Source organism: Zea mays, chromosome 2, assembly GCF_902167145.1.
Source record: "Zea mays cultivar B73 chromosome 2, Zm-B73-REFERENCE-NAM-5.0, whole genome shotgun sequence".
In the NCBI taxonomy this organism is placed as follows: domain Eukaryota; kingdom Viridiplantae; phylum Streptophyta; class Magnoliopsida; order Poales; family Poaceae; genus Zea; species Zea mays.
In genome coordinates this window covers 43,944,961-43,961,509 of record NC_050097.1, presented here as the reverse complement: position 1 = coordinate 43,961,509, position 16,549 = coordinate 43,944,961, and the positions used below count along the sequence as shown (strand labels likewise).

Below are 16,549 nucleotides of genomic sequence, written 5' to 3'. Positions count from 1 at the left end.
TAGGGGGCGGCGCAGGGCGCGGCCTGCAGTGGGGCGGCGTGAGACCTGTCGGAGCAGGGGCGCCGGGGCCCTGGCGCCGCGTCTGGGGCGGCGCCCTGGGGCGGGCGGGCGCGGCAGAGGGCGGCGGAAGGCCGTCCGGTGGCGCGGCGTTGCTGGCGATGGTGGGCGGGCGCGACAGAGGGCGGCGGCTGGCCGACTGGCGAGGGTGGGGGAGAGGCAGCCGGCGGCTGGGAGGAGGGAGGAAGAGAGAGGCAGCCGGCGGCTGGGAGGAGAAAAAAAGCAGCCGGCTCGGAGGCTCTGGTACCATGTAGAAGTGAGGAAACCCTAACCCTAGGATAGGGCTGAATATTAATAGCCATGAGTTGGGCCTGACCCATTACAGAGGGGCAAGAGAGTAAATGTACCCAAACCCTAATACAGTTCCAACACAATCATACATAAAGAGTACATAGTGTATTGCGCATCCGCGGTCTGAAACTAAAACACCCGTGTGCTGGCAACCATTGTGGTACCACGGAACCAGCGTGCCACTAAACTATGTCTCTCGCTGTATCCCAACTCATCCAACTTCTCAGGTACCTACAACACCCTGGTGTTGTTAGGCGATAACAATATCTTTCTAGGATGACAAGCACAAGCTCCAAACAGATAGACAAAACTAGCTTAAGTCAAATATGAGAAAATGGCCAGAACATGCCATAGCATTAACACAAACTTTCGAGGCGTTTGCAGTTTGATCTAGTTGTCCAACTTGGTGCAAGAGGGTATTTTCATAGCATCCATTTGGGTTTAATCACTCCATGAGAGTTTCAGGCCACAAAGTTCAAGGACGGAGGACAGTTCTGGCTGACCTTATCTTGCCATTTCCTACAAAATGGAACAAAACATAGATAACTGAGATATCTCAACAAAAACTCATGGAACTACAAGACATCCACGACCGGCACAACAAAATATTGAAACACCTTATTCTAACCAGGAAACTATATCTCTCAAAAGAATGATCACGGGAAATGGTAACGATTGTTCTCCTTGTGGGGAAATATGATCAGAAAACTTAAGTGAGCTTAATCAATGCAAGCAGCTTTCAGATAATAATAAAAACATAACCCTGTTTATTAACTATTTGCTGTTCCACTGCATGGTGCACACTGAAAACTGTATAGAGCAGCGAATTTGGCATGTTGTAACTAATTTTATTAGCTAATAAAATTGCCTAATATGCTAAAAGCATGACAGCTGTATAAAAAACACCGGATTATCAATCAGCTTCATTATACAGACAGGTACCACTAAGCAAATCTAGCAAACTAGCACCTTTAAGTTTGATAACAGTATATGAGCACAAGATTTACCGTTTGAACTTGTCCACTGGAGCTGTTTTCAAAATTAACATACTCATTAATGTCACATAATAATACAGAGTTATCATGAGTTCATGACCCATCCAGAACAAATCTAAAGACACCACAAGTTACAGGTTCATGAAATCAATACATTATCTGTTCGGGTGAGATTTGACAAGGATATATGGACTTCTCTTGGGGGTTCATGGTGCAATTAGTTTGCAGGTGCAAAAAATGGTTATAAAATATATCAATGCTTGCTCAGAGATATGTATTATATACCACAAAAAAATCATGGGCATCGGCAAGAAACATACCCAAGTTAACTCATTTACCTAGAGATGGACTCAAATTGTTAGAAGTGTTTGTTTTTCCTGGGAGTACTGAACAACTTCACAAGTTGGTCACAAAAAGTACAAGCTCTGAACATACTGCAAGGCAAAGGACAATTTCCCAGCTACAAGGGATATCGGGATTTTTGTGTGTGTGTGTGTTGGGGGGGGGGGGGGGGGGGGGGTAGGAGCTACATTTTCACAGGTAAGTTCGCAACAGATAATTCTCCAATTAAAGCAGAGGCAAACAACAAAATCCAGAATATCTGAAAACTTATGAGTATATTCTTCCACACTGAATGATTGAATTACTTAACTTTCTAAGGCAGAAAAAGGATGGGTTGGATACCTTAGTGTTTTATCAAGTGCCCTTGGCCGTTCATAACCATTTGTAGGAACATCATTTGCACTTTCATTTGATGCTTGTTCCTCATTGTACTCATCCTTTCCTTCTCGTCGCCCCCTAACTTGCTGTCTTGATTCAGGCTTCCAGCATGCTTTCGCAAGCGACTTGCCAAGTAAATCAGCAATATTTATTGCCATGTTTTCAGCCTGCTGCACATGAGGAAAGTTATCTTCCTCAAAATGATGTGACAACCATAGATACATTGATAGGACCTGATGTTTTGTCTCAAGGTCCAGAAGCTCAGCGTCATTTTTTGCAGAACCCCTTGGTATTCCCATTGCGATGCCAACACGACGGCTATGAGAATAGTTGGTGGCAAATCTTAAAAGATGGTACATGGCTTTTGGATCCCTTATATTTACCGGAGCAAAGCAAAAATTATAGCGATCCTTGAGGCATAGCCCCTGCACCCTCTCAAGCATATTAGCAACCTTCTTGATACTGTCCTGCTGGCACATGAAGTATGTTTTATCGATGCGACAACTATCACGGAATTTATCCAACAGATCATTAAAAGAAAGGTTAGGGAATTGGCTGGCAAACATTTCAACTTGCTCAAAGCAAGGAAAAATACCAGCTTTTTGTGCCTCCTCAAATGGCTGCTGCAGGCACTGAATCAAATAATCTAAATCATCTTTCAAGAAAGTTGTTGTGAGTCCATCTGGATAGACACTGCCCCTCCGACCAGCACGACCAGCAATCTGCTTTACCTGCGAAGCGGGAACTGGAACCATCCTTTCCCCATTGTATTTTGCCAAGCTATAGAACACAACTCTCCTAATGTTAAGGTTCAGCCCCATACCGACTGCATCACTTGCTATAAGCACATCATACTCATTATCCTGCTCGTTGAACAACTTTGCTTGTTGTCGTCGTGTCTCTGGTGGCAGAGCTCCATAGATAACACAACACTTGTGCTTTGTAAACTTCTCAATTGCCAGCTTCACCTCGAATATCTCCTTGCGTGAGAAAGCAACAACGCAGTCACCAGAGCGGATATTCTTGAGGTCCCCAAGAAGTGTCTTTGCTTCAACAACAAGAGGCTTGAATCTCTCATATTGATGCACCACTAAATCATCCCCAGTATCTGCACAAATCTTCTGGACAATCTTGAGCACGCTAGGGTCACCGCAGAGGTGTATCTCATCCGCCTTGAGCCCAAGCACAGCGCGCGACCACGCAAAGCCCCTGACAGGGTCAGCCATCATCTGTATCTCATCAACCACGGCGACTTCGTAGAGCTCCTCAGTGGACATCATTTCAATGGTACATGCGACATGGTTGGAGAAAGGCACTTCCTTAACCTCTTGTCCAGTGCGCAGGCTGCAGTAGACACCGAGCGCATTGACCTTGTCGAAGATCTCCATGGCGAGGAGACGGAGCGGGCTGCAGTAGACCCCAGACTTGGCTGCGGCAAAGCGGGTGAGCGCGTTGTGCGTCTTGCCGCTGTTCGTGGGCCCGCAGTGGTACACGATACGGCGGCGCATAGCGCGCGCGAAGGGGTACCAGGTGTGCGGGGCCGTGAGGTCGGCCGCGGCCATGACCGACCTGTGCTGCCTCAGCTTGTCTGCGAAGTTGGAGAAGCAGAACTCTGCGAAGGCCGGGAGGAGGAGCTCGTGTGCGTCCTCAGCGGGGAGCGAGAGGAGATGCGCCGCGGACTCCCGGGAGAGTCGCGGGAGGATGAACGCGCGGAAGCGGCGGACGTAGGATGGGAAGGCAGAAGAGGGGACGTAGAGCGCGAGCGCCTGGTCGGATATGGCCGGACTTTTGGCGAAGCCGCGGACGAGGCCTACAATGGCATCCCACGTGGCCTTCGGCAGGCGGCAGGATCCGACGGCGGGGTCCGAGGCGGATAGCTCGCGCCATAGCTTCTTCGGGTCAAGAGAAGACGTCGGTTTCTGGGTGGGATCGCCGGCTGATTCGCCGGTGGAGAAGAAGCGGTGTTGGGGTGGGAGCCATGGGGACGAGGGTTGCGGAAAGGTGCGGTGGAGGTGAGAGAGGAGAGGTAATATGAGACGGTGGTGCGAGGTGGAGCGGCGGAGAAGCGCCGCGGCAATGGCGGCGGCCATGAGGTTGGTTGGTTAGGCCGGCGGCATGAGGCTGGGGCCTGGGGGAAGAACGACTGAACGAGGGATCCAAATCCTGTGAACGTCATAGGAACGTCCGATGCCATCCTTTGAATCCGACGGTAGCAAATAATCCCATGTAAACAGAGAACGGGGTCTCGGCCTACAAGCCCATTGCGGCCCGGGAGCGGCCCACAGGCTCAAGCGAGGTGCCATGGAGTGGAGGCAAGAGAACAGAGATGTCAGATGTCAAACGGCAACCCCTCCAGCTCCTATCCCCAAACTCGATTGCAGCTCGTGCACCACACACGGACACGAATCCTCCTCCGGTCCTCCCTCTGGGAAACCAGGACTACCTCGGATCAGATGCAGTGCCTACCCTGCGGACCGTCCACCAACGCGCCCGCTGCGCATGCCGCGGCCAGGAGCGTCAGCCGTCGGAGGGTTGTCGTCGAGGGCGTCACCTCGGCAACCCACGACAGCGAGGAAGCGCCTCCAAGGTCTCACAACTTGTTTCCGCAATTCCGCCCACCAGGATGTTTTTTTCTCTTTTCTTTTTATGTGACTTGATTTTGATCGGCAGAACCAAGCAGTTCTGGGTTGCTACATACTTTGCTCGTGTTTGTACTTGGCGGTTTCCATTCCAATTCCCATTCTTTTTGTTCTTCAAGTGTACTGTGTGGTGTGTGGCACCTGTGGTAAACTAGTTCCGTACTTCCGTTTGGCATCAGATAAGTGGTTGTGGTTGGCTGGTTGCTACAAGATAAGAGCGTGTTTATTAAAAAAAGTCATGATTTGTTAAAATACTCTACATACCCCCATACCATTTCTATTTCTGTCACTCTGTGCAGTTACTATAGATGTTGCTATCGGTTCGCGTAGATTTTAGTTTTCTTATCATATGATTTTACTTGTTAGCTGGATTCTTCTCTTTATTTTTTATTTCTGAATCCTCCAGGTCAATGAGGGCAACAGGTGACCGTGGTGCAATGTCAAGCAAAACCTTATGGCTCGTGTCAAAGAGGAAGCTTATTGCTTTGTCAGCCTTTTGTCTTAGCTTACATTCTTCAAGGTACTTTCCAGGTTCGGACTGAATGACATCGTATCTAGGTGTTCTTAGAAATACTCTCAGTACCTTTCACAATGGCCAGACAATTTCCTCTTTGCAATAGGTTGCTTTTTAATTGTCCATGGTATATGGACCCTTTTAATGTGCCATTTTCTTACTGCAGCATTTGCTTTGGGTGATACGTCTGTCAAAATCGAGGATGTGACTCCTAAGATTTTTCCATCTGGGCCATTATTTCCAACTGAGGTCAGTGTTCAGTTGGACCTACTTGCTTGGTTTATCCGATAAGCTTGTTCTCAAGATATATTTATGCTTCTTTGGGTCATGCTTATGAATGGCAGAAACGGATTGCAGAGCTATTTGAAATAAATACTTACTCAGTTGTGAACATTTTTGATGCAACACTACGGCCGCAGCTTAATGTTACTGGTGTTGTGGAGGTAAACTAAAAGAATTACATGATCTAAGTTCAGGCTCAATAGTATTTGTTAATTTTTTAACACACAGGCGCACACACACGCACACAGACAGGAAAAAAAATCCGCTCATATGTGGTTCTGTTCTCATCAGTATCTTTTGTACATAGTGTTTAACATAATATTAATATACAAAGGTCTGAGAAGGACCTGTTTTAATGAAACTTTTCATTCATTTTAGATCCCTGAAGGAAATGGTTCTGGTGTAGTGTGGGACGATTTTGGACATATTATTACAAATTATCATGGTATGTTAATCTTAGACTATCACATCTCTATCAGCCAAGCTCTCGCTCACTCGCCCTCTCTTTTATCTGCTTTCTGGTCGCTCGCTCTCTGTTGCCAGACGTGAATAGTCGGCTCAAGAACACATAGTTGTTTTGGCACTGCAGAACTTCACAGCTTTCCAGTTTATCTTTTCCCATTTATAGACTCTTACAAGACTCAAGTGTTCGGCCTATCCACCACCACAGTGGCTTGTGCAGGATCATGACGGGCACGATCGGCACAACAAACTCCTAGACTCTCACACGATGCAGCGCTCTTGAACTCTCAGTAACTCTCAACAGAATGAGATCACTACAACACGGAGATGTGACTCTCTAACAAATTAACAAACTAGATATGAAATAACTAGATTACCTAAAATTACCTCCTAATCTAGTTGTTGACGATCCTGGTCATCCCGATCTTTGAGTGCAATTGCAGAAATCACACCCGTCCAAGAGGCTTTGTCAGAATGTCTGTCGGCTGCTCTTCAGTGTCGATCTTCAGAATTGAGACCCGTCCACCTTTGGCACACTCTTTGATGAAATGAAATCGTGTCTCAATATTCGTTGGCTACTCTTTGATTGACCACAATGGGGAGTTCCCAATGGTCACACCCGTGCCCACGCCCGCGCGACGACGCGCGCTGATGTCGCTATCGCTTCGCCCTTTGCCTCGCCTCGGCTCTGACACCAATTATCAGCCAAGCTCTCACTCACTCGCCCGCTCTTTTATTTACTTTCTAGTTGCTTGCTCTCTATTGCCGGACGTGAACAGTCCGCTCAAGGTCACGTGAAGAACAGACAATTGTTTTGTCGCTTCAGAACTTTGCAGCTTTTCTTGTTTATCTTCTCCTATTTATAGACTCTTACAAGAATCAAGTGTCCGGCCTATCCACCACCACGGCGACTCGCCTGTGATCACGACACGCACGACCCAATGTGCTCTTGGACTCTCACATGATGCAGAACGCTCCTGAACTCTTTGTAACTCTCAACAGAATTAGATCACGACACGGAGAAGTGACTCTAACAAACTAACAAACTGGACATGAAATAATTAGATTACCTGACAATCTCTACTGTATATGAGCACTACAAGCTTACATCTTTTATGTGTTTTACAGTTGTTGGCAGTGCTCTTTCAAAAAATCCGAAGCCTGGTGATGTTGTTGCACGCGTCAACATTCTTGCTGCTGAAGGGTAATACATTTTGATGAATTAAGTGAACATATCAGCATTCTTGTATATACAAGCCAACTAATAGCCTACTGCGTTGACTTGAAAGGATACAGAAAAATTTTGAAGGCAAATTGGTTGGTGCAGATCGTGCTAAAGATCTTGCTGTTCTTAAGGTAAGATGCATTTTGACTGATTCTGAGTCAAGTATCAGCACTTGATAGTCTACGATGTCACCATAGCTCACCTTGATTCTTATTTGATTTTGCATATCATCTGACCTTCTACATGTGTCTCAATCAATTATTTTTATCGCTAACTAGTAACTATTGAAATATATGTCTAGTGTCTAATTACTTAGATTAATTGGATGGCATATGGCATGGGCCAAGGAATGTCCATCCTAGAAAAAAATAGAAAGTGAAAAGAGGGTAGAATGCTTGATAGCCTTTATTTTCACCAGAAATTTCTATCTCATGTTTGCCAACCAATTTAATCAAAGTCTGTTTTTGGTATTCACCTGAGTTCAGTAGTTGTGTTTATTAACTTTTCACTGTCATTTGCATTGGGAAAGCTTGTGCCAATCAGTTTCTTTTAGTACCTAATACATGGACATGTAATAGGTTGATGCTCCTACTGATCTTTTGAAGCCAATTAATGTGGGACAATCCTCGGCCCTAAGAGTTGGTCAGCAATGCTTAGCAATTGGAAATCCTTTTGGTTTTGACCATACTCTAACAGTTGGTGTTATCAGTGGTTTAAATCGAGATATTTTAAGTCAGGCTGGGGTGACAATTGGAGGCGGAATTCAAACAGATGCAGCTATTAACCCTGGTAACAGGTTTGTAGATATGGTTCAAAATGCTTTTATTATATTGATTATCTTATCCGAATGAAATTTTGCAGCTTAGGTTTCATGTTCCAGAGCTCACTTTTGAAGATACTATTGGCACCTAGAACTAGTCCTAGCATTAGACATCAGTGGTTCTCTATTCTGGATCCGCCTCTGACCTAGCATTAATGCTTTTTTCCAAATAACACCTAGCATTAATGCTTCAGTGCTAGTTTTATGCTTCTTTGTAGTTTGTACTGAGCTTTGCACTTAGATAATCCTAAGCATTTTCAAGTTTGGTACTTAACTTATCAGTATACTCCCTCCGACCACGAACAATAAGCATATTTTGGCTAAGGAGAAGTCATTATTACAATATGTTATCAAATTGTTAAAAATCAATGTCATCTCATAGGATAATAATTCTCAATCAAAATATGATTATCATTCTTGGATGAAGGGAGTACCACATATAGTTTGTACTCGATACCACTTTAAACATTGTGGAATAGTGAAGACCTTTGTCTATTGTAAAAGTGCAAAATAGTGAACCAGATTTTACATCAGTATGCAGACTATTAATTCTTACTTTATTTAAGTGACTAACATCTGACATTATGATCCACGGATTTGGGGACAGATTTCTGCTATGGCAATTTGCATAATGATTATATCAGTGGTTAGCATGTTACTCTGGAACTTGGGATCACAATTTGCTCGCTGAAACTTATTTACCGATGCACAACTGCCGCTGGTTGAAGAATGAGACTGTGAATACTGTTCCTGCACAGCTGCTTTGGCTGATAAAGAGGGCAGCCAGATGCCCTGACTATAAAAAAACTCGGCCGGGGAGGGAAAGACCGCCCTCCCAGTATTATATTAAGAAGAGACCGAAACATGATCCTGGCCAATAAAATCTCTGAACCCTAGCCCCCCATCACTAGCGGGTCGTCACCGCCCACTCTGCAACGGCCCAGCCGGAGGGTGGCGCGCAGGACGTAACCCGGGAGCGGGCAGGGCACAGTGAAGTGATTTATTTTAACCAAGCTCGAAATTCACCCCCGAGGGGGATCGAACTCGAGACCTGGAGGTGCTACTTGGAAGCCTTAACTATTACGCTAGAGGCCCTTTCGCTGATGCCCTAACTATAGTCAAGTTGGGATCCTAACAAGCTTTAATTAGTAACTTGTTTCCAGTTAACTATTTCTCTGTGTTTGATCTTTAGCCTACCGCATTCATTATACAAAGTCGACCTTTATCCTATTCATAACCGGTTACTTAAGTATATTGCAACTAGTGATTCATATACATTAGATCTTGCTTCGTTAACCGTTTGTACTGTGTCATGTCTTCATTAAATATCAGGCGCTATGATTCCCTCAACCAAAAAAGGTATTGCAAAGCAATTTGCTAACCATGTATTTTGAATTTTTGATGAACCTCAATGCAGTGGTGGTCCTTTGCTTGACTCAAAGGGGCATATGATTGGTATTAATGCAGCAATTTTCACACAGACAGGTAAGATTAATTCCATTTCTCGAAACTGTGCTAGCAAAACATATGATTCGATATCTACATCCATAAAGTAGTCCTAATGCTGAGATGTTGCTGCAGATGTTTCTGTTTTTTTATTCATAAATAAACAGCTACTACACATACCTCAACATCTATGCTATTTGGCCATTATCAGTGAAAAGTACACATGTAACAATATTCCACAACTGTCGTTGTTACGGTCTTAACTAGCTTATTGCAAAGTTTAAGTAAATATATTTGTGATTCATTTTCTAGGTTGCTTTGTTCACTGTATTGAATGTTATTATGATGACATTCAGTGACTTGCTATATATGATGGAGTGCTGAGTTGGTGGTATTTTATTTAAAACCATTTCTTTAGTTTGGCATTGGCTTGCATCCTAGTCTCTTAGAGGCCAAGAGTTTATACGTGTCATTATTCTCTTTAAAATGGATCGATATATGATCCTATACTCTTCACATCCCAGCTGCTATGCAGACCATAAGTTTATTTTTATTCTGTTCGTGTTGTCCTGGTAGTGCATAAATCAGATTGCCTCATATCTAATATCCGACTTAAGTTTGTGTAGTTTCAACAGTTAGTCTGAGAACGTTCAAAAAAACAGTTAGTCTGAGATGGGACTGTTTCTTCGCTGTTACAGGGACATCCGCTGGTGTTGGCTTCGCTATCCCATCATCAACCGTACTTAAAATCGCTCCTCAGTTAATCCAGTTTGGAAAAGTATGTCGCATGGATGTCTTTCAGTTGCAATACCAACTTCATACTCCAAAATTTTCTAAACAAGTCCTTGGGAGATATTTATTAAAAAAATGCTACTCCCTCCGTTCATAAATATATGACACCATTGACTTTTTTAAAAAAAACTTTGACCACACATCTTATTCAAAAAAAATAATGAGTTATCATGTTTTTTGTGATTTGTTTTATCACTTAAGGTAGTTTGTGTTTAACTTAAAATTTTACATTTTTTAATAAATATTTTGAAAAAGACAAGTGGTCAAAATTTTCGAAAAAAAGTCAATGGTGTCATAAATTTGTGAACGGTTTAAGATGCTTTTATTCAGACTTTTTTTTTTATTCCAGATGTCCCTAGTAAGTACGGTTAGCATAACAGACTAACAGTAGGCCAGATGCCCTGAACAAGCATGCAATTGTTTGTATAGATATGGCGCTCTTCCTTTTTTTTGTCTTATGCAAGGTATGGAAAATTCTTTGTTGTTGGAGGTTAAGGTTCATCTGATCAGGTTCTTTGGGTGGTATATTAACCTTTTTCCGTGAACATGGAAGTTATTTTGGTCTCAGTTTACCCTAAGCTAGAGTTAGCTATCCTTCCATCGAAATCACTTCCACTTGCACTATATATTTTGCTGTCTGTTGAAGGAATTTTTTTTCACAAAAATTATAGCACGACAAGAATAAAGAAAAATCGGGTTGCTTTTCTTGTTAAATGTCTGTTTTTTTGGTCAACTCTGATAAATCCTTCTACGTTCTGTATTTTATTCTAGTCTGTCTAAGTTACGCTGACATTCCTTCCCTAAAGGTTCGCCGTGCTGGCTTGAACGTGGACTTCGCTCCAGATCCAATTGCGTATCAGCTTAACGTTCGCAACGGAGCTCTTATACTCAAGGTAAACTGCATGTATCAGATGTTCGCTTGCACTAGCATCTCCCTTTCCTACCGGACGTTGGCTCCTCCGTAGGTACCTGGGGGCAGCGCCGCAGCCAAAGCAGGGCTTGCTCCGACCAGCAGGGGTTTTGCCGGTAACATCGTTCTCGGTGACATCGTTGTCGCTGTGGATGGCAAGCCTGTGAGTTCCTATTTTACCGACGTAGTCTTCTTTGTGTAGGGCATATTTAAGATAGTCGTCTTATGAAACCTTGCCTGTGTTTCTTTCATGCCACCGTTTTTGGGGGAAAACAGGTTAAAGGCAAATCTGACCTGCTGAGGGTTCTAGATGACTACGGTGTCGGAGACCAGGTGAGCTTGACGATCCGGCGAGGCTCCGAGACCCTGGAGGCGACGCTGCCTTTAGAAGAGGCAGACATGTGAGCAGTTTGTGGAAAATAGAACCCACGTATACCGAGCTGTCCACGACTGTCGTCCCATTGGAAACAATTCCATTTCACTAGGAAATATTGAAGTGTCCTTTTCGCTCTGGACATTCCCTTCCATGCACGTGTATGAGCATGATCATGAGCTTCACTTCTCGTGCTTGTAGTTGCCTTAAGATCAGACAGCCTGATGTTGGAGAACAAGCTGACCTGTTAGTTGGATTCTGTTGTCATCTCATTCCCGTCAGTTCATCTGCGGTGTTGGCTCAAGTTCTATTTTTCTCGGCTGACAAAGATCGTGCGATTGCTGTGCACGCGGTAAAAGCCAATTAGGTAGTGTTTGGTTGAGGAGCCAAGTAGAATGGAGCCGTTTCATCACTGATTCTAGGAACGGAGCCGCTCTGTTCTGTGTTTGGTAATCTGGAACGGAGCGATTCCGTTTTTTGTTTGGTTGCAGAGTGAACGGAACGGAGCGTGGCTGTGAGAGCGGGATTGGAACGGAGCGGCTCCGTCCCATTGATTTTTTGGAGCGGAATGGTTCCGGATCTGAGGAAAATATTCCCTAATTGGAGTCATTCCGTTCTAGTTACTTTGTAACCAAACAACAACAAAACTGGGACAGAACGGTTCCGTTCTACTTGGTTCTTCAACCAAACACTACCTAAATGTCGCTCCGGTGTCCCCGATTCTAAGCGCTCGTCTGCAATTCTGCATCAGCTGGAAGCCTGCAACCGGACTGGGCCAGCGCCGTGGCCGAAGCCCGCAGGCCGCGATCTGGCTGGACGTGGCGCGCCACCGGACTGGGCCAGCGCGCGCAGGCAGAGGGCAACGGGCAGGATGGCATGCCACGGCAGGCCATGGACGGTGGTGATTGGGGATGGGCAGGGTGGATTCACTACTGCTTTAAAGTTAAAACCGGAGCAGCAGGCAGGGGTTTTAGTTACCCAGGCCAGAGAAAGCGGCGAAAGGGGGGAGGAAGGAAGGGGAATGTCCCTGCGCGCGGCAACAGTGGCAGAGCCTACCCCCCACTGCGGCTTTTCTCGCCGCGGGATTCGTCGGCTTCCGCTTTGGGTCTTTGAATTGAACGGAGTAGGCCGTAAGCGAATAGCTTTGGAACAACTTAACGAGCCGGGGAACTGGAGCAACGTACTACTACTACTACTAAGATCATAAAAGCACCCAACACAGGCAGCATGAGCATGAGCTCGCCTCGTCCTCTTTGTCCAGCACGGCGCGCACAGGAGGGCGTGTCCCCTCCCCTCGTCCGTGCTGCTTGCTAGCTCTCGGCATGGGGAACGGCGCTCGCTAGCTAGCTTAAGGGAGAAGGTTCCAAAGTACGCGGGGGGCGAAAGCAAACAGTTTGGATTGGATGATCTGCGACCGATGCGTTCGAACCTAGAAAAGACCCAAAGCGTAGCCGAGCCTGGCCGCTAGCTACTGGCTGCTCCTCTGTTTTCCACCTGGCGGAATCTTCCAAAACAGCGTTCAACAGTAACCCCCCGGCCCCACAGTGGACACCGAATTTTTTGTAATTTAGCCCTTAAACAGAAGTAAAATCACGTTTAGATCTAAAAAAATTTTAAATGCAGTTTTGGACCCTTAGCTCGGCGCCATAGCCTATCGCGCCGAGCTCGGTGACGTGGCAGTCGTCGTGGCACCTAGCTCGGCGCCACAGATCTTGGCGCCGAGCTAGGAAATATCCGCGAAATCCCATTCTCTCTGCGCGTTTCTCTCAGTTCTCTCTGCGCAAAACTTCACCGTCGCCGTTCCCGACCGCACCGCCCGTTCGCCGTCCCGGCTCGCCGCCGGCCGCCCGCCCAGCTCCCTGCACCGGCTCGCCAACGGATTTCGCCGCCGCCGCCCCGGCTCGCGAGCTCGGCCGCCCGGAGTTCGCCGCCGCAGCCGCCGTCCGGAGCTCGCCGCCGTCCGTCCGGAGCTCGGCCGTCCGGAGCTCGCCGTCCGGAGCTCGGTCGTCCGGAGCTCGGCCGTCCGGAGCTCGCCGCAGTCGCCGTCCGTCGGCCACCGCGCGCTACGGTTGGCCACCGCCAGTTATTTTTTTTAATTTCTTAGTTTACTAAATTCTTAGTGATTATATAGTTTAGTGTATTCTTAGTTAATTTCTTAGTTTAGTAAATTCTTAGTGATTATATAGTTTAGTGTATTCTTAGTAAATTTCTTAGATTAATTTCTTAGTTTATTAAATTCTTAGTTTAGTAAATTTCTTAGTTTAGTGTTTAGTAAATTCTTAGTGATTATATAGTTAGGATTTTGTTTAGCGCATTGATATTACATGTTTTCTGTGTTGGCAACCATCGTGTTGTCGTTTATTCGCAGGTTCTATAAACATCACTTTACAGGGGAGGTGCTGCCAAATTTTTTACTGACAATTGGTTTTTTTGTACGTAGGTGTTAGTCCGACTTGACCTTCTTCCCCCTTAGCTGGACTCGTACGCGTTCTCAGGTATACATAGTTTTCGTACATTATTTATAGATTATGTAATTTCGTTTGATGTGTTCATTTAATATTTACTGTATAGTTATTAGTTAATATATATTTATTACTTAGTAAGTTAGTAGGCTTAAGTATGTAGCCATTATTGAGTTAGTAATCCATTTTTGCAATAGATGGACAGCCTAGTAACACTATACCATGGAGGAAGGGTGGAGATAGATGCTTATGGGAGTGTTACTTTTGATGGTATGAAGATCGTGACCATGTTGTTCGTTGAAAGACCATCTTTTGACCAGCTTTTGGCTCGAGCTTGTGAGGAGATTAGTTGCGACATAAACGACCCTAGAATATCAATTCAGGGTTTGTTGTCCCATATTACATATGGAACAGTTGTCCGACGGTTGATCTCCATTAACTCAGAAGATGATTGGGTGATATATTTAAAAATTGTGAAGACGATGGTTCCACCATGTTTGGATGTGGTTGTTCAAAAAATTCTAATATGTCGATTTTTTTGTTACACTTTGTACACAACTTATATTCTAATATGTTGATATCTTAATTTGCAGGATGGCGCAGTTCCACTTGCTGGACCCTCACTACGACGAGCACCACAGGGGTCGTCTCACCGCAGAGGGAGAGGTAACATTTTGTACATAAATTAAATTTTCGAATTAATATGTGCGACCTATATTTGACTAATGAAAATTCTTTTGATTGCTAGGTGTTGCCCGTTCTGCGGGTCCGGACCCACGACCGGTTTCTGGAGGAGATGAGGTACGATGAGAGGTACACTCCTCTCCTACAGAGGGCTGGCTTGGACGTCTTATCGTATCAGGTCCGCCGTGGGCTGCCCACTTTCAACCCAGCGGCGTTGACGGCTCTGGTCGACAGGTAAAGACTTCTCTAGTTGTTTAATATTTACAATTATCAAATCTACTTTGCATACTAATGATTTTGTATTCTTTTGTCTTCCAATAGGTGGCGGCCAGAGACTCACACTTTCCACCTTCCCTGCGGTGAGATGACTGTGACGCTTGAAGATTGCCAGAAGATTCTTGGTCTCAGCATTATGGGTCGTCCAGTGACCGGTCAGGCATCACCAGGCGGTTGGAGGCAGAGGGTGGAGGCCTTTCTTGGGAGACTGCTTCCGGATGAGCTACGAGGTAGCCACAACACCGGAGTCCCACTGACCTGGCTTAGGCAGAGCTTTGGGCAGTGTCCACCTGGTGCAGATGAGCAGACGGTTAGATACCATTGTCGAGCTTGGATTCTCCATCTCTTTGGTTCAGTTCTTTTTCCAGACGCGACAGGCGACAGCGCGTCATGGATGTTTCTGCCCTGCCTGACTGACTGGGATACGACCGGAGGTTACAGCTGGGCTTCAGCAGTGTTGGCCTTCCTGTACAGGCAACTTTGCGAGGCTTGTCGTCGTTCGTCGAGGACCGCCAGCTTAGGTGGATGTGTCTACCTACTACAGCTGTGGATGTGGGCACACATACCCGTCGGGCGACCCAGAGAGTTTCCTCCTCGTGAGTGGTTCGTGGTAGCCGGACATCGGCTTAAGCCCACGGCTGCTTACCGCTGGGACCAGGTCGAGGAGCCATTCGCACGACACCAGCGTGCTTACGTGGAGTACTCAAACGAGCTCGACGCACTTACTCCTTCGATGGTGAGTTGTCTCCTTTTTTCTTTTTACATGTCCTTTCTACTTTTATCACACGACACCAGCGTGCTTACATGGGCTTTCTAAAACTTTTGCAGGTGACTTGGCAACCGTATCTTGATCCATATTTCGCCAGCATACAGTTGAGCAGCATGTGCTCAATAGACGAGAACCTCTACCTCATGAGGTGTCCCCTCATCTGTTTTTATGCTGTTGAGTACCACTTGCCCCACAGAGTTGCTCGACAGTTCGGATTGCGCCAGGAGTTTCCGGTGGAGCCATTCTCGACTTCAATAGAACTTCATAAGTGAGTTACTACATGCACTTGTTATTCTAACTAATAATTGAAATATCAGTTAGTCGCTAATATATGGTTCTAACTTTTGCAGGTTCGACAGACAGAGACAGAAGAAGGTCACGGACTTCGAGACGCACCATCGTGATTACATTGATGAATGGAACCAGCAGGGGGATCTGAACTATGAGAATGACCAGGGGCACACAAACTACAACTTCCGGAGGTATTTGATTTGGTATTCTGGTGTGACTAGGTGCAAGCTGAAGGGACAGTGGACAGCAGCAGACTACGCCGAGCAAGAATCGTCAGACGACGAAGACACAGCTTTCGACATAGCTGCTCGGCACGGGTCCCAAATTGAGGCTGCTCCAATCCTTGATAGAGTGGTAACTATTTCTTTACTAAAATTAGAGATTTCAATTCAATGGGATATGTCTAGTTTTCAGCATCCTAATGTCTTAACTTGTGATAGGGAAACTCTATGCTCGTATCTGTTGTTGAACTCGAGCGTATCTCACAGAGAACTTCAGATACTACTACGCTATCGTTACTATCAGTGAGTATCAATGTCTA

At 45.6% G+C, this 16,549-nt stretch overlaps 2 protein-coding genes across 2 annotated transcripts; one reads left to right on the top strand and one right to left on the bottom strand.

Moving 5' to 3' along the window:
• Positions 1–315: 315 nt before the first annotated feature.
• On the bottom strand, positions 316–4,234 carry LOC100285160 (ATP-dependent RNA helicase SUV3). The gene is made up of 2 exons (NM_001158054.2): positions 2,028–4,234; positions 316–867 (listed from the first exon to the last, which is right to left on the bottom strand). The coding sequence occupies exons 1-2, from the start codon at positions 4,151–4,153 to the stop codon at positions 810–812; spliced, it is 2,184 nt and encodes a 727-aa protein (NP_001151526.2). The 5' UTR covers positions 4,154–4,234; the 3' UTR covers positions 316–809.
• Positions 4,235–4,414: 180 nt separating this feature from the next.
• LOC100272554 (Protease Do-like 8 chloroplastic) lies at positions 4,415–11,792 on the top strand. Its single transcript, NM_001365562.1, has 13 exons — positions 4,415–4,650; positions 5,109–5,233; positions 5,383–5,465; positions 5,561–5,659; positions 5,877–5,943; positions 7,089–7,164; positions 7,250–7,316; positions 7,764–7,981; positions 9,423–9,490; positions 10,150–10,229; positions 11,050–11,136; positions 11,209–11,316; positions 11,430–11,792. The coding sequence occupies exons 1-13, from the start codon at positions 4,517–4,519 to the stop codon at positions 11,556–11,558; spliced, it is 1,341 nt and encodes a 446-aa protein (NP_001352491.1). The 5' UTR covers positions 4,415–4,516; the 3' UTR covers positions 11,559–11,792.
• Positions 11,793–16,549: the final 4,757 nt, after the last annotated feature.

Bases quoted from the DNA above. Each gene is read 5' to 3' on its own strand.
- LOC100285160 (NM_001158054.2), bottom strand. From the start codon at position 4,153: ATGGCCGCCGCCATTGCCGCGGCGCTTCTCCGCCGCTCCACCTCGCAC. The intron at 868-2,027 runs GTATCCAACCCA...TCCATTTTGTAG, and splicing joins GCACTTGATAAAACACTAAG to GAAATGGCAAGATAAGGTCA.
- LOC100272554 (NM_001365562.1), top strand. From the start codon at position 4,517: ATGCAGTGCCTACCCTGCGGACCGTCCACCAACGCGCCCGCTGCGCAT. The intron at 5,660-5,876 runs GTAAACTAAAAG...CATTCATTTTAG, and splicing joins ATGTTACTGGTGTTGTGGAG to ATCCCTGAAGGAAATGGTTC. The intron at 7,982-9,422 runs GTTTGTAGATAT...ACCTCAATGCAG, and splicing joins GCTATTAACCCTGGTAACAG to TGGTGGTCCTTTGCTTGACT.